At 38.6% G+C, this 26,279-nt stretch overlaps 1 protein-coding gene across 1 annotated transcript in view; it reads left to right on the top strand.

The window, feature by feature from the left end:
* Positions 1–26,279, top strand: part of CNTN3 (contactin 3) — a 341,782-nt gene that overhangs the window by 178,112 nt on the left and 137,391 nt on the right. The window contains exon 5 of the mRNA XM_042927535.1: positions 7,503–7,598. Coding sequence (XP_042783469.1) covers positions 7,503–7,598 — 96 coding nt within the window. The remainder of the gene's footprint in view (positions 1–7,502; positions 7,599–26,279) is intronic.

Below are 26,279 nucleotides of genomic sequence, written 5' to 3'. Positions count from 1 at the left end.
AATGTTTTGAGAACCGGACTGATATATTAAATAAGAAAGGCAACAAAAGATAAGAGGAGACACTTTGAATTTGGGAGTTGGGATATAGAGCAGGAAGTAATGGTTATGTTGTGGACTTGCTGACACTGAAGATGGTAAGAGAGTCACTTGGCTGTGTCTTAATATTCTGATTTGGGAGATCTTCCAGAGGCTTCTGCATGTGTCAGAAAAAAGGAAGAAAACTCATGGTCATGCACTGAAACACAGGGTTTTGTTTGTTTGTGTTTGTTTTTGTTTTTGTTTTTTTCTTTTCAGAGTGGAGTATGCTTTAATGAGATTTTTCAACTAAATGAAGTTCTACCCTTGATAGTAGAAGCTGAATCATTGCATGAGATTCTTCTTTATTTATAACACCTGGTACCACGGAGATGAAGATGAAAACCTTAACCGAACTGCAATTTTTATTTTTATTGCCTTTCCAGATGTTTTCATTGAGTTTTGTTTTTGTTTTTGTTTTTTTTTTTTTTGTAGCTTTTGTGTAGGAGTGCGCAGCTTTCTTTTACTGAAAGCTATCTGATTCTTTCAAAGACAGTCTCATCATTTACACTGTTTAGGCAGTGATTTAATTTGGTAACTACCAACCACTAAGCATTTCAACATTAAACATTAAACGTTAAAGACATTTAAAGGATTATGCATGGTACTATTACTCTGCCTATCTGTGTTCCTTTGACAATATATTTATCACTACTGGGTAATATTTTGCGTTTTAACTGAAAAGGTAACACTTCACCTCATAGCATCAAATACAATTGAGTTACACAACTAGTAAAGTTCCCTTGCAGCTTTCAGTGATAATGATTTTAATAGTTCTCACGCTCTAAGTGCATATGATCACAAGGTGTTTGGAGGCAGAGGTCTAAATTTTTAAGTGTTAAAGCTATTTACTCAGCTGGCCAAAATTTCCGACATATTGCCACTTTTATGCTTCATTTTAATCCTCTTAGGAAGAAAATGGTTTGTTTTATTTCTCAGTCTTTTATTGGCATCTTTTTTTTTTTTTTTTTTTTGGTATTTATGGCATACCCAATTGCACATATGTGTACCTAATTCAACATATGGCCTTTTCCAGCATTTCCCGTAAAATGTTCTACACAGAATTCTTTGGTCAGATATGTTTAGGATGCTCAATTCCCATCTGACATTAGTAGACCTCATGAGTGTGTATTTTATATTAAGGTCACTGATTTATTCTGTATAAAGAAATTCATTTAATTTGGCTTAACCCCACATTTCCCTAACTGACTTTGGTAGGAAACAAAGCCTTTGTTTGACTCATTTTAAGTCACGCAGAGGTACACTTGTGCACAGTAGCCCTGCGGTTATACTCAGTGACATTTCACATTCTGCTTGCTAGGTGATTACCTGAATTAATCTACATGGAGAAAGCAACACCCGCAATATACAGGAAGTGGAATCAGATTCCAAACTGAGCCCAAGATTGTCAGAAAATCAGAGTCACCCCAGTCTTTTCTGTATATGTATCACTGGTTTCTTGTGGTCTTGTCTTCCTCTCCACAGCTTGGGGAGATCAGCCTAAAAGTAAAGTCCTTGAGGGGCACCTGGGTGGCTCAGTCAGTTAAGCAGCCGACTTCGGCTCAAGTCATGATCTCATAGTTCGTGGACCCCCCCCCCGTCGGGCTCTGTGCTGACAGCCCAGAGCCTGGAGCCTGCTTCAGATTGTGTGTCTCCTCTCTGAGCCGCTCCCTTGCTTGTGCTCACTCGCTCTCGCTCTGTCTCTCTCTCTCAAATAAATGGTAAAAAAATTTTAAAAAGTAAAGTCCTTGAGAAGTCCATGGAAAATCTGCTCAATCTAGAATATTAACAGACAGGCATCAAGGTAGTTATTTTATACTCCAGGAATGATCCAGGTGAATGGATGAGAAAGCATTATGAATAAGGAGTGTACTTCTTTCCTGGCTCTACACATCTCCCTTTGATGCCAGCCTTGGAGATACTGGCCCCATGGTGTGCTTAGAGCTTTGGAATATCTGACTGGGGGGGGTGTGGAGGAAGAGTAAAGTAAAATAAAATGAAATATGGAGAGCTGGATTTTTTTCTTTGTTTTTCTTTGTTTCTCACTCATATTTCCCCAATTTTACATGTACTCATCTGTGTGTGTGTGTGTGTGTGTGTGTGTGTGTGTGTGTGTCTGTGTGTGTGTGTGTCTGTGTGTGTGTGTGTAGTTCTATACAGTTTTATCACTTGTGTAGTTTGTGTATCTGACTACAGTCAGTATCCCCGACAATGCTTTTATAACCATACCCATCTCCCTGCTCCCACCTTCCCAAACACTGGCCACCACTGATCTGTTCTCTACTTCTAGTTTTTTATTTTAATGAAAAAATAATATCTAAAGGGAATCATACAGCAGGTAACCTTTCAGGATTATTTGGGATTTTTTTTCACTCAGTATAATTCTGAAGATCCACACAAGTTGTAAGGTGTATCAGTAGTTCATTGCTTTTTATTGCTGCATGGTAGTCCATGATATGTATCTACCAGTGTGAGTTTAACCATTGACCCATTGTAGGACATCTGGGTTATTTCCAGTTCAGGGCTATTGCCTATAAAGCTATATGAACTTTTGTGTACAGATTTTTGTGTGAAGGTATGTCTTCATTTTCTTGGGATAAATGGATGATATGGTATTTGTGTGTTTAGTTTTATACGAAACTGCCAAACTGTTTTCCAGAAAGGCTGTAACATTTTGCATTCTCACCAGCAAAGTACAAGTGATCCAGTTTCTCCACATCCTAAACCTTCAGGGTTTAGTGTTGTCACTGTTTATTAGTTTTAGCCACTCGGATATGTGTGCTGTGCTGTCTTATTGAGGTTTTACTTTATATTTCTCCTGAACATCTTTTCACATTCTTATTAGCCATCTGTGTATTCTCTTCAAGGAAGTGTCTGTTCAGGTTGTTTGTCCATTTTCTAACTGAATACTTTAGGTTTTTATTACTGAGTTTTGTGAGGACTTATTTATTCTAGGTACTATTCACTTCCTGGTCAAGTGGTTTGCAAACATTCTTCCCATTCTGTAGTTGGTTTTTCATTTTCTTTACATGGGCTTTCCTAAGGCAAAAGTTTTTAATTTTGATAAAATCCAATTTATCAGTCTTCCCTTAATGATCCAGGTACTTGTCAGGTCTTTTGTTGTCAAAAACTCTTTGCTTAGTTGTAGGTCACAAAGATGTTCTCCCTATGTATTTCTCCCAAGTTTGTTTATATATATATATATATATATATATATATATATATATGAAATGTATATATATATATGAAATGTATATATATATGAAATGTATATATATATATGAAATGTATATATATATGAAATATATATATATGAAATGTATATATATATGAAATGTATATATATATATGAAATGTATATATATATGAAATGTATATATATATATGAAATATATATATATATGAAATGTATATATATATATTTCATTTAAGTTTATGATTCATTTTGAGTTAATTTTTATATATGAGTGAAGGTTAGGTCTTTTTTTCTTTTTGTTTCTTTTTTCTTTTTTTTTTGCATATAGTTGTCTAGCTGCTTTGTCACCATGTGATTGAAAGGCTCTCCTTCCATTTAATTGCATCTGCCACTGTTCAAAATCAGTTGAGCATATTTATATGAGTCTATTTCTAGCCTGTTCTCTTCCATTGACCTGTGTACCTATTTCTCTGCCAGTACCACAGTGTCTTGATCCTTGTAGCTATAAAATAAATCTTAGTATTAAGTAGAGTGATTCTTCCCACTTTATTCTTCTCAGTGAAGACGGTGTTCGCTATTCTCAGGCCTGTGCTTTTACATGTAAAATTTTTAAAAAACTTGCCAGTACCTTCAAAAAGTAAGAGAACAAATGTTTTAAATGTTCTGGAATTTTAATACTAATTGCATATCATTTGCAGAGTTCATACTATGTTGAGACTTCCAGTCCTTGAACACAGTATGTATGACTCTCCATTTGGTTACATTTGTTTTCTCTCAGTATCTTGTCTTTTTCAGCATATAGATCCTTCACATGTTTTATTATCTGTATGCCTAAGGATCTAATTTTTTTTGAATGATTGTGAGTAGTTTTGTGTTTTTAATTTTGGTTTTTGCATGCTCAGTGTTTGTATGTAGAAATTGCATCCTTTGACCTATTTAGCTCACTGATTTATACTGAGAGGTTTTGTTTTGTTTTTGTTTTGACAGATTACTTCTGATTTTAATTTAGACATGTCATCTGCAAACAGGGGTAGTTTATTTCTTCATCTCCAAACTGTATACTTTTTAATTTCTTTTCCTTTCAATATTGCAGTGGTTAGAATTTTAGTGGTAAGAATGTACGTCCTTGTCATATTCCTGATGTTAGGGAGAAAGCATTCAGTCCTGCACCATCAAATATGATGTTAACTGTACTTCTTTTAGATGTTCTTCTATCATGTTAGTTCGTTTTTAAAGTCCAGCTAATTAGAGACTCCAAAATAATTTCAGAATCTGCAAGAATTGGAGAGGAGACAAAAATAAAATTCTTAGATGTTTTTTAATCTACTATTTCTACTAACAAATTCTGGATTTAGTTTTTATTTATTTTGACTCCTAAGCAGAGTTGTCCTAATACAATTCTTGCCAAGAGTGGACTACAGGCATCCTTGAGTTTGGGTTACACATGTAACCATCCAATAGGTATTTCAGTAATCTAAAACTTTGCAGACGTTTATGCTACCTTTATCTCTGTAGTCCTTAGTGTTACCCCCAAAGGGTGGGAATCTGGCTGTATTTTGAAGGAGGTGTTCTTTTGCATCAGTGGTTTTCCTTTGTTGATTCCTCTGTCTGAACAGAATCTCCCCCTCAACACCCCCACCCTCTGCACCCCATCCTGGATTTGACTGGCTGATTGCTACTCTTTCAAGGCATCTTTTTCGTCTCTCGGTTGAATGTTTGTTCCTCTGTGTACTTACCACCAGAAGAGCAAGGTTCTTGCTGTTGGTCTCAAGTCTCTTACCACACAGGGCTCTCTTTGAAAGGAAGCCCCAGTGATTGGTATTTCAGAACCTAGCATGCAGCAGGCTGAAGTCTTAAGTGAATACTTGTTCAGTTAGTGACAGCTTCACTTTTTATCCCTACTGTTAAATGGATGTTTAACAGATTCTTTATCCCATGGGCATTTTCATATGCTCCAAAATATTTGAGATATGTTTTAAGATACTTAATCTGGGTTGAACTTAGTACATCTTAATAGGAAGCCACAAAGTTATATTTTGTGTGCACAAACTTTAGCCAGTAAGGTTGTTAAAACTGCAGATCTCCTTCTAACTGACTAGTTTTAAGCAATTTCCCAGGTATCTGCATTTGTAATAAGAATCGTAGGTGATAATAATGCAGGTGGTCCTGGACCGCACTTTGAGTAACATAAAGTAAGAATTCAGAGGATTGTGTTTTAAAGAAAACAAAACTTCATTGTAGTCACAGTTTGCTAGCAACAAAGCCCTGGAAAACATGTTAAAGCCAGTACAGGTATTTTTCTTTGCTATCCCTGATGTATATGCTCCACAAACTGGCTACAGATATCCAAAAAAATAATGTTCTTTGTCCACGTGTAGCATAGAGACTGTTTCAATGCAAGTGTCTAGAGCAATGGGCTCATCTGTTGCACAGTATCAGTGCTTTAGGCAAAAGGGATTTTTACCTTTTGGGGAAAAAAGACGTTATTAGTTTCCATAGAACTGGTTTATCCTTTTGTGCATATTCCAGCTAAAACCAGGGATGAATCACTTCCATGGTGTGAATTTATGTAACAGAATAAAACAAGAATTGGGTAAGAAATAAGAAATGATGATACATACTTGGTTGCCAGAAAATCATTATTTGATATTATTTTTCCATATATAGGCTACATTCTGATATGAAGTACTCCCCTGTTTAGTCACTGGGAAATATTTGGATGGTACAATTTTGCAGTTCCAACTCAGGTATATTTCAGGAGGCTTCATGTTTTGATTATGTTGCATTTTACTTACACATTGAAGATAATATAATGCTCTGTTGTCATATCATTTTTGTAAGGTAACTTCTGGTTAAAATAAGTCCAGATGTAAAATTTTTTTCTTTTATGGGCATACATAGTGAGTTTTGCTGAATAGCTTTATCCCATGCCTATAACCTATTCCATGCCTATTAAACCTAGTAGTTTAATACTATTTTTCAGAAACATTAAAATGAAGCAAATAGACCCTCTTATTTCCTTCCAATGGGCTGATTTTAAGTGCTTAGAATATTCATAACTGCCTACAGTTTGTAGTTTTTATCCGTTTGAAGATAATTATTTTGCTTTTTACATTTTTCAAGACAAAGTTGAAATTTTCCAGGTCGTGTTCTGAAATACACATATTGCCTCACCACTTAAGCAATTTATATGAACACTTATGAGCTAGGAAATGAGTGTATTCTTTCACAAATTGACAGTGCAATTGTTCTGATACAGAAAGTGACACCATTGAGTATATTAAAAGTGGAATTCACAGTTTTTGGGTTCAAAGAAACAGTAGATTTTTTTCATGCTTTTTATTTCCCCAAAAGGCTTAAGTTTTGTTCAAAATGAGCCAATGAAATTTTCTCCATTCTGTAATTTATGCTGGAGAATAAGAATCAGAATTTATTTTCCTGGATTGTTACTGGAAGAAATTAAACAATTTTTAAACATAATCACTGGTGGTCATAATAGTATTTGCCTTGATTCCTCTATTAAAAATTTGGGGGGAAAAGTCTTTGGGCAGTTATAAAAATTATTTGCATTTTTTTCACAACTACAAATAAAAAGGAGTAGGTGGATTTAATATACTGTTATCCTTTGAATTCAACCTGCATGGTAATTTCAAGTGATGCATATCCTGTATAGAACCCTTCAAGACTTAGAACAAATAGACTTGTATCCAGAACCTGATTATTTTCAATTATTTTTGTAAATAACAGCAATAATTGTAGGTAGGATAAAATTTATTTAGGCTACTGATAATAAAGTATTTGGGGAGAGAAATTCATGAATAGCTGGCTTTCATTATAAGGTAAAGCTAAACGTCTTCATGATTTGATGAATCACTGTGGCATATGTGGATATTGGTTCATGTATATTTTTGGTTCAAGATCTTTCATTTCTTTGAGTCATATTTTCTAATTACTTAATTCTAATACCTGATTTGTCCTTTGGGGTAGCCTAGGCCATCTGACACTGTTAAAACACCACAGGATTAGTGAGTTTATATTTTTATTGTATTGCTGGATTTCAAAGAAGCATTAATAAATCAAAACCCCCAATTTTCCTTCTCAAAGAAAATGTTCTCCTCTTGAGATTCCTGAGAAAGGGTTTTATCATGCAAAAGAAAGGATTGGCTCTGTGTTAACATTTTAATTTGTAGTGTTCTTTCTGAAATTCCTTTCTGTTTTGTTTTCACAATAGATCTTGAAAATTTTAAAACCAAAATGAGAAGTACAGTGTCTGTGCGTGAAGGCCAGGGAGTCGTCCTGCTCTGTGGCCCGCCGCCACACTCCGGAGGTGAGAAGTGGTCTGTTTGTGTTTTTTTATATTCATTGACTAAGTTTCAGTGCAAGACCAACAGCATATGTACTGTTATTGCTTCCCTAAATTACCCTGAGAAAATTGATAGCCCAAGTATTGGATTCTGTCAGCTGAGTTGGAATATAAGAAACTATACAAAAGATAGTCCATCCCGAGAAGTTTATAAACATAATTTATTTCAACAAGGAGTGCTGTAAAGGGAAGTGAGATCAAGTTTGTTTCAATTACCTAATGGTGCTGAACGGTGCTTCTACACCATATCATTTGTTATTTCGTTCTAGAACATGACCTACATTAGAGTCTTTATGGTTTCCCCCTTCTCTCTCTCCCTACCTCTCTCTCTCCCCCTCTTCCTGTCTCTCTCTCTCTCTCTCTCTCTGTCTCATACACACACTTCAACATGATTAATATATGACATTGGACCTCTGTATCCATGTGATGTATGTATGTGTATATATATATATATCAAAATAATATGCGTATGTGTATTCACATCATTTTCGTTGGGGCGTTGGTGTTGCACGTTTTATGCTACATTGCTATAAATTGAAATACTGCTAAAAACTCACAGTGAAAATGAACTTCAGTACATTTGAAAATAATTTAATAAGCATTGCTCCCTAGCAAGAGCCTGGAGTGTTGGTTTTATTTTGCTCTTGTGCTCACTATTGCAAACTTGGTCACTTACAGGAATAGAGAGGGCATTATTAATGTATAAATCACTGTTCTTGAAGACACAAACAATTCTGTTCTTGAGAGGATGGGAATTACTGAGAGCTAAACAGGTTAGAGAGGATCTTTCTGGCCAAAGGCAAAACTGAGAAGTCTTCTTCTCATCGTGGTGAAGTTTATTCAAATGAAAATATGTTGGACTTTATTTGTTTTGTGACATACAAACCAAAGTCCTTTTCCCTCAGTGACTTGCCAGTTTTAATCAAACCCTCAGTCCAATGAAACAAACATTTGCCATCATCACTCTCTGATCACTTGAAATGTATGAGCCAGCTGGAGGGCTTGATTAGCACACATGATTGCCATGATGTTGGGGGAATGGTTTACATCGGGCTCCCCAAAGTACTTGAGTAGTATATATTTTCTGGAATCTTGAAGTTACAGAGGAATTTTAACTTTGAAGGGAAACAGAGTCTCTTGAATGCAAATAAGAGGAACCGAGCTCAAACCCACTTGAAGAAAATAGGGAATTTACTGGCCCACATCACTGGGATGATAAGTTGGCTTCTAGTAGAACTGTGTGGTTGTCACAGAGATACACCACCTGGAAAGACTTACTGCCTCACTGTGCATGGTAGAGTCAGTGGATAGCCTCTAACTCTCAACTCCCTTTCAATCTCCTCAACTGTAGAGAGTCACCTGCCCATAATCTACCCCCTGTCTTGAGAGCCCACATCTGGTGACTCATCAGGGAAGGATTGAAGCGTCAGCCTTTTCTGCCCAACATTTTGGTGGGCAGTCTTCCAGAGCCTGCTGCCAGGATGTACAGGGCATTGTTGGGCCACATCACACTTGGACTTCTTTCTCTTCCCAGTCCTGTTCCTGCTTCCTTCCTTTTATAAGCTTTGATCATTGATAAAAATATCCCAAACTCTATCTCAGTGTCTCCTCCCTGGGAACCTAGTCTCCCAGTCTGCTGGAGCCACAGGTTCAGCCAGTTTCATGAACAAGTGTCCTTTCTTTGGATATCTTGGCCCTGCTTCCCTCAACGTTGATACTATGTAATGTAGACTCCTTGTGGTGGCAAAGGTGGTCTCTTTTAACTCCAAGCTGTTGTGGTCCTTAATGCTAGCGATCCTAATGAAGCAGACAACCTGTTGTTCAATGGCTCTTGATTTTAACCCGATTAACCTTATTTAAGAGATTATTCCTACAGCAGAGGGTCAGGGCCAGCTGTGTCTACTGAGAAGCACTTGTATGAAAAAGATGCATTTTCTAAAAGAAGAGAAGGGTTTTGTTAGGAGAAAAAGCAAGGCAATGTATTAGAAACAATGGCTAGAAGTACACCTACCAAGGAAGTATCAAAATAAATTTATTTTTTAAAATGAATATAAAAAACAACTGGAGAATCTTGTCTGTGAGGAGCTTTGGAAATGCTGTCCTGACTTAAGATCCTGACTGAGTGATATTTAAGTATTTTTATGATTAGATATATTTGCTGATAACAAAGGAGGGACCTTTCAGTTGACTAACCTGTTGCATGAGACATGCTACAGAAGATGAATTCTTTTCTAATATCATGCACTTGGGGAACTATTGGTGACTTCATGTATTTCTCTTTTTATGTTTGAAGCACATGGGTTGGGGTAACTGTGAAAGTCAAGTAGACTTGTAGATGAAGAAGGAAAGAAATTTCCCCGGAGAGGCCACGTTAGCCCTCAAGAGCCTAGACCATGCATGGAATTGTAAAGAACTGAACAGAAGCATACCTTCTTTAGTGCTAGATTGTACAGGAAAATGATGAGGGCTACAGTGTCAGAGTTAGATGCTGAAAATAGGATTCTCATTGATCCAAGTCTGCCTAATGCTAAGATACTCAACAATTTACATTCACTGCCCTGACACATTGGCTGGTGAACTCCTTGAAGACAGAGTCCAAGTTGCTCTTTGTTCTGCACCCAGGTGCCCAAGGGAAGGCAACCTTCTTCAGCACATGTGAAAATAATTTAATACATACTTGCTAAGCCACAAAAGGCTGGTTGATAACAAGTAGACAGTAAATATTGTTTGAACAAATGGACACATTCATGGAATGAATAAAGGAATCCTTTTTAAAGATTTGGTCAGTCATAAATGCTTTTTTGAGAAATCACGAGTAACTTTGTTTCTAGAGGTATAAGCATCTAACAACCAATATGCCCTGGGTGCCACCCAGACCGGTGCAGGCACTGACAAATGAGAGTGAACTCCAGCCAGAACAGCTGATAATCAGTTCTTCTTCCTATCGCCTATTGATTTAGGGAGTTTTATTCAGTGGAAAGTGTGAGGCAGGGCATAAAACAACTGAAGCTACAACACCAGGGTTTATCAGAACATGTGATATGTGGCATTCATGGCCCATTCTGTGACTCTACAGGACACGCACTTGCCCTTCTCTGTCTTACCACCCTGCTCTACCTTCATTCACTTCCCCTTTTTTCATTTTTTCTTGGTCCCTTCTCCATGGCCAGAAATGTTTAATTGTGTTGTCATTTTCTAATTACTAAAGACACCGTCGTACTTACTCATCCACCATATTCCCTACCTGAGAAATACCCTGACATAGTAGGCTCAGAATGGCAAATAATAATCGTAATAGTAAAAACAACAGACATAGTCACAGCAACTCTGTTCACGGAGTGCTACTTAGATGCTAAACAGTGTGCTGGCTCTTTGTGGAAATCTTCTGCCAGGAGATTCCTTTGATTAAAAGTATGAAGAGGAATTGGATGAGTGACAATCTAAGGTAGAGTCAGAAACTTTAGTCCTGGAGATGCCAGGAGGCTCAGCTCTCACCCAGCCAATACCTGAATGCCTTGAGCCCAAACTTCTTGTTTATAAATATTTTTAATGTTTATTTTTTTTGAGAGGGAGAGAGAGACAGAACACAAGTGGGGGAGGGGCAGAGAGAGGGAGACAGAACTCGAAGCAGGCTCCCAGGCTCCCAGCTCTGAGCTGTCAGCACAGAGCCCAGCGTGGGGCTTGAACTCACAAACCACAAGATCATGACCTGAGCCGAAGTCGGACGCTTAACCAACTGAGCCACTCAGGCTCCCCCCCGCCCCAACCTTCTTGTTTATAAATGACAGATGAGGCAGGAGGCCAGAAAGTAAGCTTCAGCCCTGAGTCTCCCAGCTGTTGTTTAGGGCTACAATTTGGGAGTTCGGAAAGTGTGTCTGTGAGAGGAAGCAGTCTACCTAAAATCATAGAACTCTGAGGAAGTGGAATGGCTGGCTCCTGGCCGGGCCTCTTTCTATTCTGGCACAACCTAAAGCAACCCCCAGTTGCCATTCTCTACATGATGGTGGTACAAAGGCACAGAGTCCTCAGTGAAAGTGTCACTATCCTAAGCCAAGGGCTTCTGACATTTCATACCAGATGCAGCAGAGTTAATGGCTCTGTCTTAATATTCAAGGCCATTATTTATGTGAGCACAACAGATCAGCAATGCCAAAGTCTCCTGAGCAGAAACCTCTCCAGAGTTCAACCAAATGCCCAACTGAGGTATGTTCCAGTCCAGTACTTCTGAGACTTTGCTTGCAAATGAATCAACTGGGGACTTGATAAAATGCAGATTCTGATTCACTGGGTCTGGTTTGAGACCTGAGATTCTGCATTTTTAATAAGCTCTCTTCTGAAGCTGATGCTACTGGTCCTTGGGCCACACTCTGAATAACAACACCCTACCCTGTCTGTTCCATTAGGTGGAGTCCCTGAGGATTTCCTGTTACCTACTTCTGCCCTCACTCCTTCCCTTTTCCCTACCCAGTTTCTTGGCCCAAACACTGGAATAGGTTTGTAACTTCAGAACCAAAATAATTACCTCCCCGCTGAGGACATCACTTTTTTTTTTAATTTTTTTTTCCATTCAAGCCTAGAGTCTTTCTCAAGATGCTCTTTACTCAGATTTATTCCCTTGCTTTGTGGCCTTCCTGGTCTCAAACAGATTTATATGTAATGTCTCATAAACTCTTTTTTTATGGGGTGCCTAGATGGCTCAGGTTGAACATCTGACTCTTTTTTGTTTAATGTTTATTTCTTTTTGAGAGAGAGTGGGGGAAGGGGAAGACAGAGAGGGAGACAGAGGATCTGGAGCAGGCTCTGTGCTGCGAGCAGAGAACCCAATGCTCATGAACAGTAAGATCATGAGCTGAGCTGAAATCAAGAGTCAGATGCTTAACTGACTGAGCCACCCAGGCACCGCAAGATTCAGACTCTTGATTTCAGTTCAAGTCATGATCTCTCAGTGAGGAGATCAAGCTCCATGTCAAACTCTGTGCCGACAGCATGTATTCTGTTTGGGATTCTCTCTCTCCCTTGCTCTGCCCCTCCCCCACTCACATTCTGTCTTTCTCTCTGAGAACCAGTCAATCAATCAGTCAATCAATAAGTAACCCAACTAACAAACAAACAATAAAAACTGTTTAAAAATACTCTTTTTTCCTAAGTCCTAGGGGTTAGGGCACTGTCCTTTTTAATGAAGGTCCCAGAGTCCCGAGCATAAGAAGCAATCATGGTTTTCTGTCTTGACTTCTAACCTCCCAGGTGTGATGTGAAGGGCCAGCCTAACCTCGAACTTGACTTTAGTTTAGATCTAAGAATTCATCGAGAACCTCACACCAAGAACAGACTTCAGACTTTAAATTACATGATATGACGTACCTTAGGTGTTGACGGGATCCATCATCCGTTGGGTGTACTAGTTTCTGCAAAACCCTTCTGGGAATGCCTCAGATCTCTGAGTGTGATGATGCTTTTCCTCTTTGGATCACAATAAGATGAACATAACAAGGCTCAAGGAGATGTCGGTGAGAGTGTGCTGTGCATTTTTAAATCATCGACAGATGCAGTATGCAGCTTTATCTTTTCCCACACTGCTGTGCCTTCTTCTTCCACGGGGACACTTCAGGAGTCTAAAGCGTCCTACACTGGAAAGGCCTTCCTCATTGCGTCGTGTGGAGGTCATAGAGGTCTTTTGTTTGGGTTTCAGTTGTGTTTTTCCCATAGCCAGCCATGTGATCTGTAAAGGTACTTCACAGCTGTTTATTGAAGGTCGCAGTAGCTCTTCTTACCTTTTTTTTTTTTTTTTTTTTTTTTTTTTTAATATCTGGCTTCTATTTCTTCTGTTACTGGCCCAAGTAAAATGATGGTAAAATCTCTTCTCTTGTCAATAAATTTTTTATTGTCTTTTGTTTATTTGGGATAAAAATCAGAAATACTCTTCCAAAATAGGCTAGGGAATTAAACACGGAAAGAGCCAAAATCAGGGTACCAAAGCTTGGAAACTGCATATATTATTTATATTCCCTTAATTCACCAATGCAGATAATTTATAAGAAAGTGGCAGCAACCTGAGGCTGCTTTGCTTAAGAGCAGTCGCCATTTATTTGATGCCAATAAGAAGGAAAAACTGTTTCATGGTAGATGACAATTAGAACTTTCTCTTAGGAGTCCATAAAACTCCTAAGTGACACAGGTCACTGTCACTTGAGAGGAGTCTTATCTTCTACTCATTCTGTGACATTTTCTGCCACTTCCTATTCATTGGCTTCTCTACAGAAAAATCTAGTACCTCTCCAAGGCAAGAGGAATTAGCATCCCCTTGGAAATTAGTTGGAAAACTAGGAATTGACAAGTCAGAAATAAGAGACTGGGCATGGATTATCTATAGCTTAATTATCAATCTAGTTATCAACAGTGTGAAAATTAGCTGGGAATTAGTGTAATTACCATGCCATTACTGGTATCACTACAAAATTATTAGAAATTCAAATGCACCAGAAAAATTACCCTATTATAAATAAGGTTACAAGATTAGTTCATGGGCACATCATGATAAATATTAATGAAGCGGGAATTCATAGGCTGATCAGGTTCTTGCATGCATGCATGTTAATAAAGAGTTGATTTTTGTCCGAAGATGGCCGATGATATTTATTCTGAGTGGAGAATAGGTTGTAGTCTTCCGCCGTGTTTGGTGTCTGATCCAGCTTCCCATGTCTTTGTTGCGTGCATGCTCTTCTTGAAATGACAGCCCCAGACACTGCCATCCACTTACAACAACACAGCCTTTGGGTTGTTCAGAGGACAATGTGAGATGCCAAACAGCAGGTAGTGAAATGAAGTGACTTGATGCTAAAAATTACTTTGAAAATCCTGGTGTGACAGAGGTGAGAACTGTGAGCAACATAACCAGATGGCATGGGATTTACACCCTCTGTATCAACATCGTTGGTTGTTTTTTTATTTATTTATTTTTTTCTTTTCCTTCCTTTCCCCAAGACTGAAAAACAAAAGTCATCTCAGGTAGCTGAGATGGGGCAGGCCTGAGGAAAAAGTGCCAAGTAGGAGTTTTCTGGAAAGATGTGTCCCATGGCTAGACCCTTCATTAAGGTGCCAAAACATATCACCTGGTGTGTTTTGATGTGATTAACTCAAAAAGAATAATTTCTGCAAATAATCTGCAAACTTAACACAGTTTTATCTTGGGCAGTCATTTTTCCTTCAGCTACACTTTTGTTTATGTACATGGACTTCTTGGTTTCCATCACATTTGCATCACTGGTCCCTGGGAAATGTTGCTCTGAGAATTCAGAGGTGTCCCTTTCTCTAAAGCTGAAAAAGTTGCATCTTCGCAGGCATTTATACCATTACAAGTTGTGAGATCAAGGTGAAGCAGGTGCACGGGTGGCTTACTAAGGAATAGGGATCTGTCCCATAGAATATCATTCTGAATTTACTGCTTCTAACTCGGGAAAGGGGAGTGGATGGGGCTAGGTTAGCATGTCATGGCAAAAAGTTGGAGAGAGTCCACCTGTAGACTGAATGAATAATATATCAAATTGTAAAACTGATTTTTAATATATGTCAATTCTGATGTGACTTGACATTTAGAGGAGTCCAAAATATTAACAAATTCATAGTAGTATTCAGACAAGTATGTTCTGAATCTATTGACACACAAACTTCAGCTGCTATTATATGGATGAGGCAAAATATTTTGATCTCTGCAGAGAGGATATGTTTTAGAGGATAGTCTTAATTGCTGAGCATCCATTTTGTAGTTGGAAATGGAGATGAACACTCATGTTTCTCTGAAGTACTTGGATGTAGAATCTGAGAATTCACTGAGTCTGCCTATTATCCGTTTATTCTTTTTCCCATCCATACATCCATCCGTATGTCCATCCATCTATCCATCCATCCATCTGTCCATCTATACATCCATCCATACATCCATCCACCTGTCCATACATACATACATGTGTACATACATACATACATCCGTCCATCCATGCACGTATCCATCCATTTTATTCATCCATTGATTTACTCCTGCATCCATCAAATATCTGTTGATGTGTAGAAGGCATTTTATGTCTTATAATGCTATTTTACTATAATAAATATGGCCATTTACCTGACAAATCTTTTTTTTTTTTAATGTTTTTATTTATTTTTGAGGCAGAGAGAGACAGAGCATGAGCAGGGGAGGGGCAGAAAGAGAGGGAGACACAGAATCCGAAGAAGGTTCCAGGCTCTGAGCTGACAGCACAAAGCCCGATGTGGGGCTTGAACTCACAAACTGTGAGATCATGACCTGAGCTGAAGTCGGACGCTTAACCGACTGAGCCACCCAGGCGCCCCTTACCTGACAAATCTTAATATTAAGTAGAGAAAAAAACTGAGAGCATTGTTGATAAACTGGATAGGAATGTATTCAAACCAATATTAGTTGAGGCTTACCCCAAACCACTCTCCAAGTGAAAAGCATGAAATTATGTAAGAAATAGAAAGATAAATAGGAGTCCTCTTGCCCTCAGGACTTGTGGTCCCACAGGAAGTGAGAAAAGTGGGTTTGCTGATGACTGGTTATGCCTGAAATAACAATAATAGTTATAGTTGCCATTTTTCAACCAGACACTGGGTTTATTGCTAATAACATCAAGGAAGGGTATAGTTCTCATATTCTGTATTGACAAGCTGAAGCTGAAAGGAGTTAGCTGACTTGTCCAAGGCTGCCCAACAGTGGATTTGGGCTTCAGACCTAGATCTATTGCTTTTTTTTTCTTTTTAATGTTTATTTATTTTTGAAGGAGAGAACATGACTAGGAGAGAGGCAGAGAGAGGGGGGTATCTAGGATCCGAAGCGGGCTCTGCGCTGACTGCAAGGAGCCAAATGTGAGATCAGGACATGAGCTGAAGTCAGATGCTCAACCAACTGAGCCACCAAGGAGCCCTGATCTGTTGGTTTTTGAAAGATTTTCCTATGTTCATAACAATTACAGGCTTCAGGGGTTTTTTTGTTTGTTTGTTTTGTACTTTTGTTTTTTGTTTTGATTTACATATTATCTGCCTTTTGTGATGGTGTTCTTCAAAACCTTTTGATATATGCAGTGATATACTTAAAATGTTTATAAACACCTCCTTTCTCTCTGTCTCACTGTCTCCCCACCCCCCTCAGACATACTTAGGAGGCATAGTGGGTACAAGCCAGGCATCTAAGAGCTAGATTGCTTGAGTTCCAGTTCTAACTCTTACTACAAACTTTGGGCATGTTGCCTAACCTCTGAATATGTTTATTATCTGTAAACAGGGAATAATCACAGAACTTATCTTTATAGGGAGGTTGTGAGAATTTAAGAAGATAATGTATGTGACTTCTTTGACATGTCTGATTTATTTTTTAAGCAAAAATATGCTATAGTCCTAATAGTTTGAGTTTATGGAAAAATATAAAAATTAAATAAAAGTAAATCTATAAAGAGGGTTTATTGTGTTTTTTCCCTGTACTCCAGAGGCTTATCTTGCCTGGCATATTTGTACCCCACTTTAGAGAACATTGTTCCAGAAAATGTTTGGGTTTCCCTCCGAGTTGGTTAATCTGTGGTTAGGGATGAAGGACTTGGCTGTTTCTTGTTTAACAGCACAGTGACACTTAGAAATAGAAAAATGGGGATGTCTTTGAGATGCTTATCCTGTACAAGCATCAGTGACTGCCTCTCCCCTGGGACTTACCCCCCCCCCCCCAACCATGGCCTCCACAGGCTGCACCTACCTATAGTATGTCCCAGCATTGGCTCATTGGCCCAGAGAAGGAACCTGACCAAGCTGGGCCAATCAGATGCTCTCTTCTGGAAACTTGGTATTTGACCCGACAGGAAAGAATTCTGAATTTTAAAGTTTGAGGCAGACTATTTCAATTAAGTAGGCTAGGCAGCCAAGAAAGCTGATGCACGTGAAGCAGAGATGTAGCCCTGTGAGGGATTAGGAGACCAGGGGCCGAGAGTAAAGACTAAGGACCCATTAGCCACAGGCTCTCCAGCCTGCCTTCCTTTGCAGCTGCTTTCTTGACCTGGGGTGCTATGCACCAACCTTAGTACAGGGACATATATACTGCATTCCCACTCTGGTGGTCTTCTGTTTCTTACAACCAAAGGCTCACAGCTAATTCAAGGGACATTACTGTAAAGGCCATACTAGTCCTGGGGTAGGGGAATGACACTGATACAAGGCTAATAAGTAATTTAAAATAAAAAATAAAGAGGGCTGCCTGGGTGGCTCAGTCGGTTAAGCTTCTGACCCTTGGTTTCGGCTCAGGTCATGACCTCACGGTTCGTGAGTTCCAGCCCTGCGTCGAGCTCTGCACTGACAGCATGGAGCCTGCTTGGGATTTCTCTCTCCCTCCCTGCCCCTCCCTGGCTTGCTCTTTCTCTCTCAAAAAATAAATAAACATTTAAAAAATAAATAATGAAAAAGAAAATAAAATAAAAAATAAAGAAACGTGTGTCTGCGTAGCTCAGTCAGTTAAGCGTCAGACTCTTGGTTTCAGCTCAGGTCGTGATATCATGGTTTGTGGGTTAAGTCCACACATCTGGCTCTGCACAGACAGTTGGGAGCTTGCTTGGGATTCTCTCTCTCCCCCTCTCTCTGCCCCTCCCCCACTCACATGCACTCTCTCTCAATAAATAAATAAGCATTTTAAAAAATAATAAATAGAAGCTACATGTTTCAACAACTGTCCTTGGGCTGTTCCAGCATCCTTTTATGATTGAAGTCAGCAGTGAACATACCACAATGTCTCTGGAAGGAGGCAAGGTCGTAGAAAACAATTTGAAACAACTGTGCATTTATTGTTACTTACATTTGCGGTCTCTGAGTGAGTTTCCCCAAATTCTCAGGGATGCTACTGACCATTTCCACATAGATTTTATCACAGCAGCATGGCTTCATGCTTCTCCCTCCCATTTCATTCTCAGATCCTCTAAATGGTCTTCCCTAGTACAATGAGAAAATCACTTTTTCCTACACTAAAGGCTGCAGTTTTCCTCACTCGGATGCCATCCACCCACAGACAGAAGTCAGAAGGAGCCTTAAGCCCATCAAGAAAATTACATGCATAAGCTGGGAGTTTAAATCCGCTGTTACAGTGGTAGTGCTTCAACAAGAACTTATTTAAAAATTACAGAGCTCTGACTGATGTTGTCTGCTTTAAGTAAACATAAGGTTGTTAATTTAGTGCAAATCAAGGATGGTAAAGGCTTTGTTTCCTAACATTCTAAGCAGAAATTGAGGATGATCATTAGTTGGTACTTTTTATCATTAAAAACAAACAAAACAAACATCATAGTAGCACTGGGTAAGAGTTAAGAAGTAATCTGTGCACTGACAAGAGAGAGAGCTAAACATTGGTTGCTTTGCCATGCAAATGCATTTGTATGGACTTAGTGTTTTAATTAAGATTACAAGACCTATGGTAACAAACCTGAAAAGGTATTAGCACAAGCCAAAATGTACCTCTTGCTTAGATATGGTCCAAATCAAGCTCTCTGGCTCCATCCATTTATGCCCATTCATTACAATGTCTGACATCCATGGTCACTGCCTTTATCTCCCTCAAGGTGTCAGAAAGAAAAGGGTGAAAGAAGCCACTTGTGTGCTTTTTGTGGAGTAGGTCCGTATGGCACACGTTACCTATGTGCACATTCTATTGACTGGTCTCCAGTCACGTGGTCACACTAAGCGCAAAGGAGGTAAGACTGTGTAGTCCTGTCTATGCCAGAGAAGAAATGAGAACAGGTTGGAAGTATGGCTAGGCCGTCTCTGCCATACTTAGGTAGATCTGTGCTTTTGAAAATATGCACATGAGGACCTGAGACATCAGATAGTATCTCATGTCTTAAGGAATTGTTTGGGAACTCTAGTGGCTATGTGAGAAGTTTTATTTGGAGGACTTGTTTAAAATCTTCATTCCACGGGGTGCCTGGATAGCTAAGTCGGTTAAGCATCCGCCTTCGGCTCAGGTCATGATCTCACAGTTTGTGAGTTCAGGTCCTGCATGGTGCTCTGTGCTGACAGCTCAGAGCCTGGAGCCTGCTTCGATTCTGTGTCTCCTCCTCTCTCTGCTCCTCCCCAGCTTGTGCTGTCTCTCTCTCTTTCTCAAAAATAAATAAACATAAAAATTTTTAAAAATGTTCATTCTGTGATCTCAATGACTAAATAATGTGGGGTCTTTCTTGGGAATCTGCACCCTTTATAAATGACTCAGGGAATTTCTTTTAAGTTGTTTTTGTAAATTTATTTTGAGAGAGAATTAGTTGGGGAAGGGCAGAGAGAGAGAAAGAGTGAGAGAGACTTCCGAGCAGGCTCCATGCTGTCGCCACAGAGCTACAGCTCAGAACTCAAACTCAGGAGCCACAAGATCATGACCTGAGCTGAAATCAAGTGTTGGGTGCTTAACCAACTGAGCTACCCAGGTGCCCCAGAGAATTTTTGATTCAGACGGTCTTTGAACAACATTTTGAGACACGTTATCCTCAAGTCATACACATTTAAATGTGTTAAGGGAATATTTCAAGGAATGGAAGAATGTCATGATGGGAGAAGTGTAAGCATTGTAGTATTTTAGTGGTTGCAATTTATTATTAAGGACAATTTAGATTCTGAAAGGGAAATGGAATTCTTGGCTTGTATAAAACATTAGTGTTCATTTATTTATAAACTAGGCAGTTCTTATCTCAGCTAAGTTTTTTCTTCATTCACATTAGCTGCCTTAGAGAGCATAGTTGTTGGTATGCCATGTATAACTGAACATCCACCTTCCCAGGTGTGGGAAAGTTGTTAGCGCCCACAGTCAACTGTTCTTGTTGATAGTCACGTGAACTGAGCACCACTCCTGGCATTGGTTAAGATCGTTTAGCCTTTGATCCTCGTGGGTACTGCTTGGCATCTCACCCTGAGTAGTTTGGGTCTGTTTATCTTTGTTATGTGGAAGCGTGTGTGTGTGTGTGTGTGTGTGTGTGTGTGTGTGTGTGTTTCATGTCAAGGGGAGTGTACCTGTCTAGCATAAAACCCAGATTGATCGTGTAGGGAAGGAATTTCAAAATTGATCAGTTTCTCTTATAGGCCTCACCCTTATTTAAAACATATTTTTCCCTATTAAATATAGCAAGTTGGAATTTAAAATGATACCAGGTTTGGGGTGCCTGGGTGGCTCAGTTGGTTAAGTGTTGGACTTCGGCTAAGGTCATGATCTCATGATTCTTAAGTTCAAGCCCCATGTCGGGCTCTGTGCTGGCAGCTCAGAGTCTAGAGCCTGCTTCGGATTCTGAGTCTCCCTCTGTCTCTCTGCCCTTCCCCCACTTGTGCTCTGTATCTCTCTCTCTCTCTCTCAAAACTAAATAAATATTAAAAAAAAATAAAAATACCAGGATTTAACTGTAAGAAATTGGGAAATGAATCATGTGCAAAGTTTTCAGTAAGATTACAAGAATCAGGTTCTTTTTTCTTTTTTTTTTTTTTTTAATGTTTTTTACATTTATTTTTGAGAGAGAGGGAACACGAGCGGGGGAGGGGCAGAAAGAGAAGAGGACAGAGGATCCCAGGCAGGCTCTGCATTTTCAGCAGTGAGCCTAATGTGAGGCTCAAACTCACAAACTTTGAGATCATGATCTGAGCTGAAGTCGGTTTCTTAACTGACTGAGCCACCCCTGCCCCAACAACATTCAGTTTTTAAATACAATCATTGAGATGCCCCAGTGCTTGCCTTTCCATAAGCAGGGGCCAGTCAAATCATGCAAATGAATGAGCAGGGGCAGGTTTTGAGGCTTGGACAATTTTTTTTTTCCAGTTACAAAGTTAAATCTTTTAACAGCATCATTTACTTTATTTGCATTTTTTAAACAGAAAGTACATAGGTTTTTTTTTTTTAGTTCATTAAGTTTTCTGTCACACGTATTTTCCATTTATGGATTACACTTCTCACCATGGTGTTTCTCCTAATGTCCTCTTAAATTCATTAGACACAGGCATATTTTGCATATTAAACACATGGAGAGATTTTTCTTGCTAAGTGCTGCTGCAGAGCAAATAAATCCAAAATCTCATGGCTTATAATCTTACAGTTATATATATAATGAAGGTTTATTTCCTATTTTGTAGGCTCTCAGGGGTGGGTTGACTGCAGCTATATTGTATGTCACTTCTTCACTTTAAGAAAAAGCAGCCTCTATCTGGGATAAGCCATTCTCATGATAGTAAGAAAAGAAAATTACAAGAACCATTCAATCTCTTTATAAGTTCAATCATTTCCACACTCATTCTGTTTTGCAAAGCAAGTATTATGACTAGTGCTAATCAAATGGTTTAGGAACTATAATGTCACATAGATAAGCAACAAATAATTTTGATAAAACCATAATCAACCATATGCTCTCTCTTATTTATTTATTTGTTTGTTTGTTTGTTTTTTAGCTATTTGGCTTTTATAGCCGTCCTTTCAATTTCCCTACATTTGATTGAGATCTAAATACAATAACTAGTTTATTAATGTTATCCTGACTATACCAACAAGAAAACACAAGAACAATATATCTTGGTGAAAAATGGCACCCAGAGGTTTCAAATGCTGCTCACCTCCAGCTGATTATTGCCATGGAGAAAGTATGTTGAGATTTTTTTACCAAAAGCTAGAAACTTCATGTTGGCTAAATTTTCCAAAAATGTTTTAACACTGTGGGTTAAATAATACATGGTTCCAGGGCGCTTCCTGCCTGTAGGCCATAGATGGAAGCCTCTTCTCAGGGACATAGAATTAATGCGAATTTTAAAAAATCAGCCTCATTGACTCAACAATCTGCGAGAATACAAATCTGAGAGACAGTTAAAGTTACGGTTTATGGTCTTTAAAAATTCACTTTTATTAGATTCAGGAGTATATAAAATAATGCCAAACAAAGTTAATTAAAACCGCTAATTATGAGTTCCCGGGGGCCTGCAGTGTTTGGAAGTCACATCTCATTCCTTCTAGAAATAGTTTTCCAAATTCATTTTACATACTTTTTCTGAAGTAATTAATTAAGCGTTCCCCCTTCTAGTCTGTTTTACGTCATTACTTTTCTTATCAAATGTTTTATGCCCCAAAGTGGGGATAAACCAGTCAGCTAAATACAGCGGAGTTGTAGGGGTTAATGTGTGAGTTTTATTACACATAAGTACAAACTCAAAAGTAGTTCTTGAGACTGTATTTGTTATTATCTGGACAAAGGTGATTTTGGAAGATTAATGGATGTCCGCAAAGCTCAGTTCCCACGAAGAAGCATCAGGTTCCCAAGAGTAAATACGATAACTCAGGAGAAACACAACTAATTTTTCTGTTTGTAGCTTTAAGTGAAGTGTTGCTCCTGAGGTAAATTTTTATGTAAATCCAGAAATTAAATTTTTTCCTCATTTTTCTAACATTATGTTGGCCATGATATTATTGTAACCGGAAAATACTATGTATTTTGCAACTCACTCCTTTTACTTCTTTTCATTTCCCATTTGATTTCTATACAACGTGTCACATATTCCCTATACTGCCTTATAATGATTACCTTCCACGTCTAAGGAACTTGAACAGACTCCCTGATATGACCATCTGATTAATGGGTTGATACATTCGGTATAATTGGTAAAGTTAAGTTCTGTGTTCCACCATAGACTCTTATTTTCTCTTGTGGTTTTAAATTTTATCAGCGTATGTTTATACTTCAGAGACCCTTTTGTGTGACATTGAGCAGCATTTCTCATACTGTGTTCTTATGGAACAGTAATAAGCATCATGTACAAATGTGAGGCAGTTTAAAAAAAACACTTTTTCAAAAATATTGGGAAAAGCAAAAGAAAACGTTGTTCTCTTATTTCTCAGAGCTTTTAAGAGTAAGGTGTTAAGTTCACATATCCAAAAGGAGGACTCTAGCATGCAATTTTTCCTAAACTTACTTGACAAATGAACCCTTTGTTTACACAGCATCTTGCAGGGCCACATGTTTTGGGGGGCTTGCTGGGGGAGATGCTCACCTAGCTTGAAGCTGGCGCACACCAGTCATTTTCAAAATGTCCTCCCCCAAGTGCACTGAGGGTTTGAGAGCGATCTCAAGGGAAAGCTTGGTGTACATACCTCTCGTCTCCTCTTCGTAGACAGCATTTCTGTTTTTACCTCTTTTAAATTTGTAGTTCCATCTGAATACCCTTTAAAGGCAGGATTCTCGGGGTGCCCGTGTGTCTCAGTCGGTTAAGTGTCTGACTCCAGCTCAGGTCATGATGTCGCGTTCCGTGGGTTTGAGCCCCCCACGAGGCTCTCTGCAGACAGCTCGGACAGCTCGGAGCCTGGAGCCTGCTTCGGTTTCTGTGTCTCCCTCTCTCTCTGCCCCTCCCCCATTCGCACTCTATCTCTCTCTCTCTCAAAAAAAAAAAAAATAAGCATCAAAAAAAAAAATAAGGGCAGTATTCTTTATTGACAGATTATAAGGAAAAGGAAGGAAGAGAGGGAGCAAGGGAGGTTGAGAGAGAGAGAGAGGGAGAGAGGGAGAGGGAGAATACATCTTTTATCAGTAAACAAGTGGAGTCAGTTGCCCGAATTTATTCATATTTATTTTGCCTGGAGAATTCTTGATACTTTTAGGGGTGGTTTCTTCATTATATCATTATGAAAACTGGGGGAGAAAATTAAGGGATGCTTTGAGTAGTTAATGTATTTCTGGCATTCTGTAAATTCAATTAATTATGTGTGGATCACATTACATCTGTTACAGTAATAACAACAGGCTGGTGTTTTCTGGCGGGGAAACTAGTCCATCAATCATCCATAATCATTGATCTCCAGATAAGGGGATCCATTCTGACTGGCTTATAGTAACCAAAGTGTGTTTTCAATGTTACTGCCAAAACATGTTGTATTTCACAAATCTCTTAGGAAGGCCTTTTCTTTTCCACTTGAGATGTGAAATGACATCTGAAGTGGTGATATATGTAGACTTAAAGCAATCTTTTTCAATCATTATAACCTTTAAGCACCACTAGCATCCCTCAGGATTCTGTGACCTTTTCTCTCTGCATTATGCTTTTTGACAGCTCAGTATACCTGACATCTGGTATAAACACGAAATGTTAATTCTTGACACATACTTAATATTGCCAACCACGTACAGACACTCAGCTGGTATATTTTGGTTTTTCCCATGACTGTAACATGAAATCTAGATGAGTTTTCTTAATCCAGGGGTAGAAAGCAGTAAAGGGTATTTTCTGGTTTTCCATAGCTGTGGTTCTGTCCTGGATGCATCGCCATAGATTAGGCAGAAAGCAGAAGTTCAACAGCCCTCAGCCATACAGAGACAGGATTTTGTTCTCTGCAGTATCTGAGTAAAGAATAAGGGGGAATTCAAAGAGTCTTAGAACAAAGCACAGGCACATAAGCAGAACTGTAACACCCAGAGGGTGTTATATGATTATTAAAGACCTTATTAATCTATTAGTGAAGTAGATCAGAAACAAAATTCCATATCTCTAACAGGCACTGGGCATATTAAATAATGCATCTATGACTTCTTTCTGATTCTTAGTGATTCTTAGCATATTGGAAGGACGTATTCCAAGCTATAAGGCATCAATAAGAATCCTCAGCTAAGTTGAAAGAAGAGCTAAGTTGCTAACATCAAGTCATTATGGTCAGAATATCATAATGCAGTGAAGGAGTTCTTCAGAAAGTAAAAGGACTGGATGACATCCAGAGCTCAGTGGATATCCAGGTATCTCCAACTTGGAAGAACTTCAAAACAAGCCATGAACTGACTTCCTAGTAGAAGCACACAAGCATTAAACAGCTAGCCTGGAAATTTCATTTGGAAGTGTTACATAGAGAAAATTTACAGCCAAAATATAAGAAATTTATCCCCCCAAAATAGTATCTATATTTTTTGTTATATTTGTTAACTTCAAGGTCTTTTGCATATTATTAGGAATAGATGTCTTAATTGATTTTAATAGGAATTGATACAACTAACAATTAGGTTATTAGTGCTGTGATAAGACATCCTGATAGGGCATATGACATACCACCCTTATATATATCCAAAGTTCTTGAACAATTTGTGGCATGGAAAACTGCTTCTAAGCTGTGTGTAGTGTGTTGGCAAAAGGACTTGAGAACCTTTATACTTGGAATTGAAAGAATATTCTAGAGTTGATAATTATATAAGCAGCCATATTCTATCTCAGTCCTAGTACAATACTAGTAAAACTCAGGGAAACACTCTTCAAATGGTCTCTCTGTGCCAATGAGGGGGCTTCATTAGAAGACAGAAGGAGAGTTGAATTATATGAAAATTGTTTTGGAATCACAGAATTAAGAGCCTCCATTGCAGGGTAAGTGCCCTGAGGAAGGCCTACAAGTTTCCACATGGTAATTGGAGACATTTCTTCAGAGAATTACAAGTGACTTTACAAAGGTTCTGCATGATATCTACTAGGAATTGCAGAGTGGGTACATATTTTTGAGAATGGCTCCAGCAATCTGGCCCAGTTGGAAATGCATCAAAAGAGATTCAAATTGCAAGCCAGTTTCATGCCTCGGTTATGTCCCCTCCAAGGACAGGAACAACTTCCAAATCCAAGTGTAATTGAAAG

Source organism: Panthera leo, chromosome A2, assembly GCF_018350215.1.
Source record: "Panthera leo isolate Ple1 chromosome A2, P.leo_Ple1_pat1.1, whole genome shotgun sequence".
In the NCBI taxonomy this organism is placed as follows: Eukaryota; Metazoa; Chordata; class Mammalia; order Carnivora; family Felidae; genus Panthera; species Panthera leo.
Note: the sequence above shows the minus strand (reverse complement) of the source record. Positions and strands in the feature narration are given on the sequence as shown.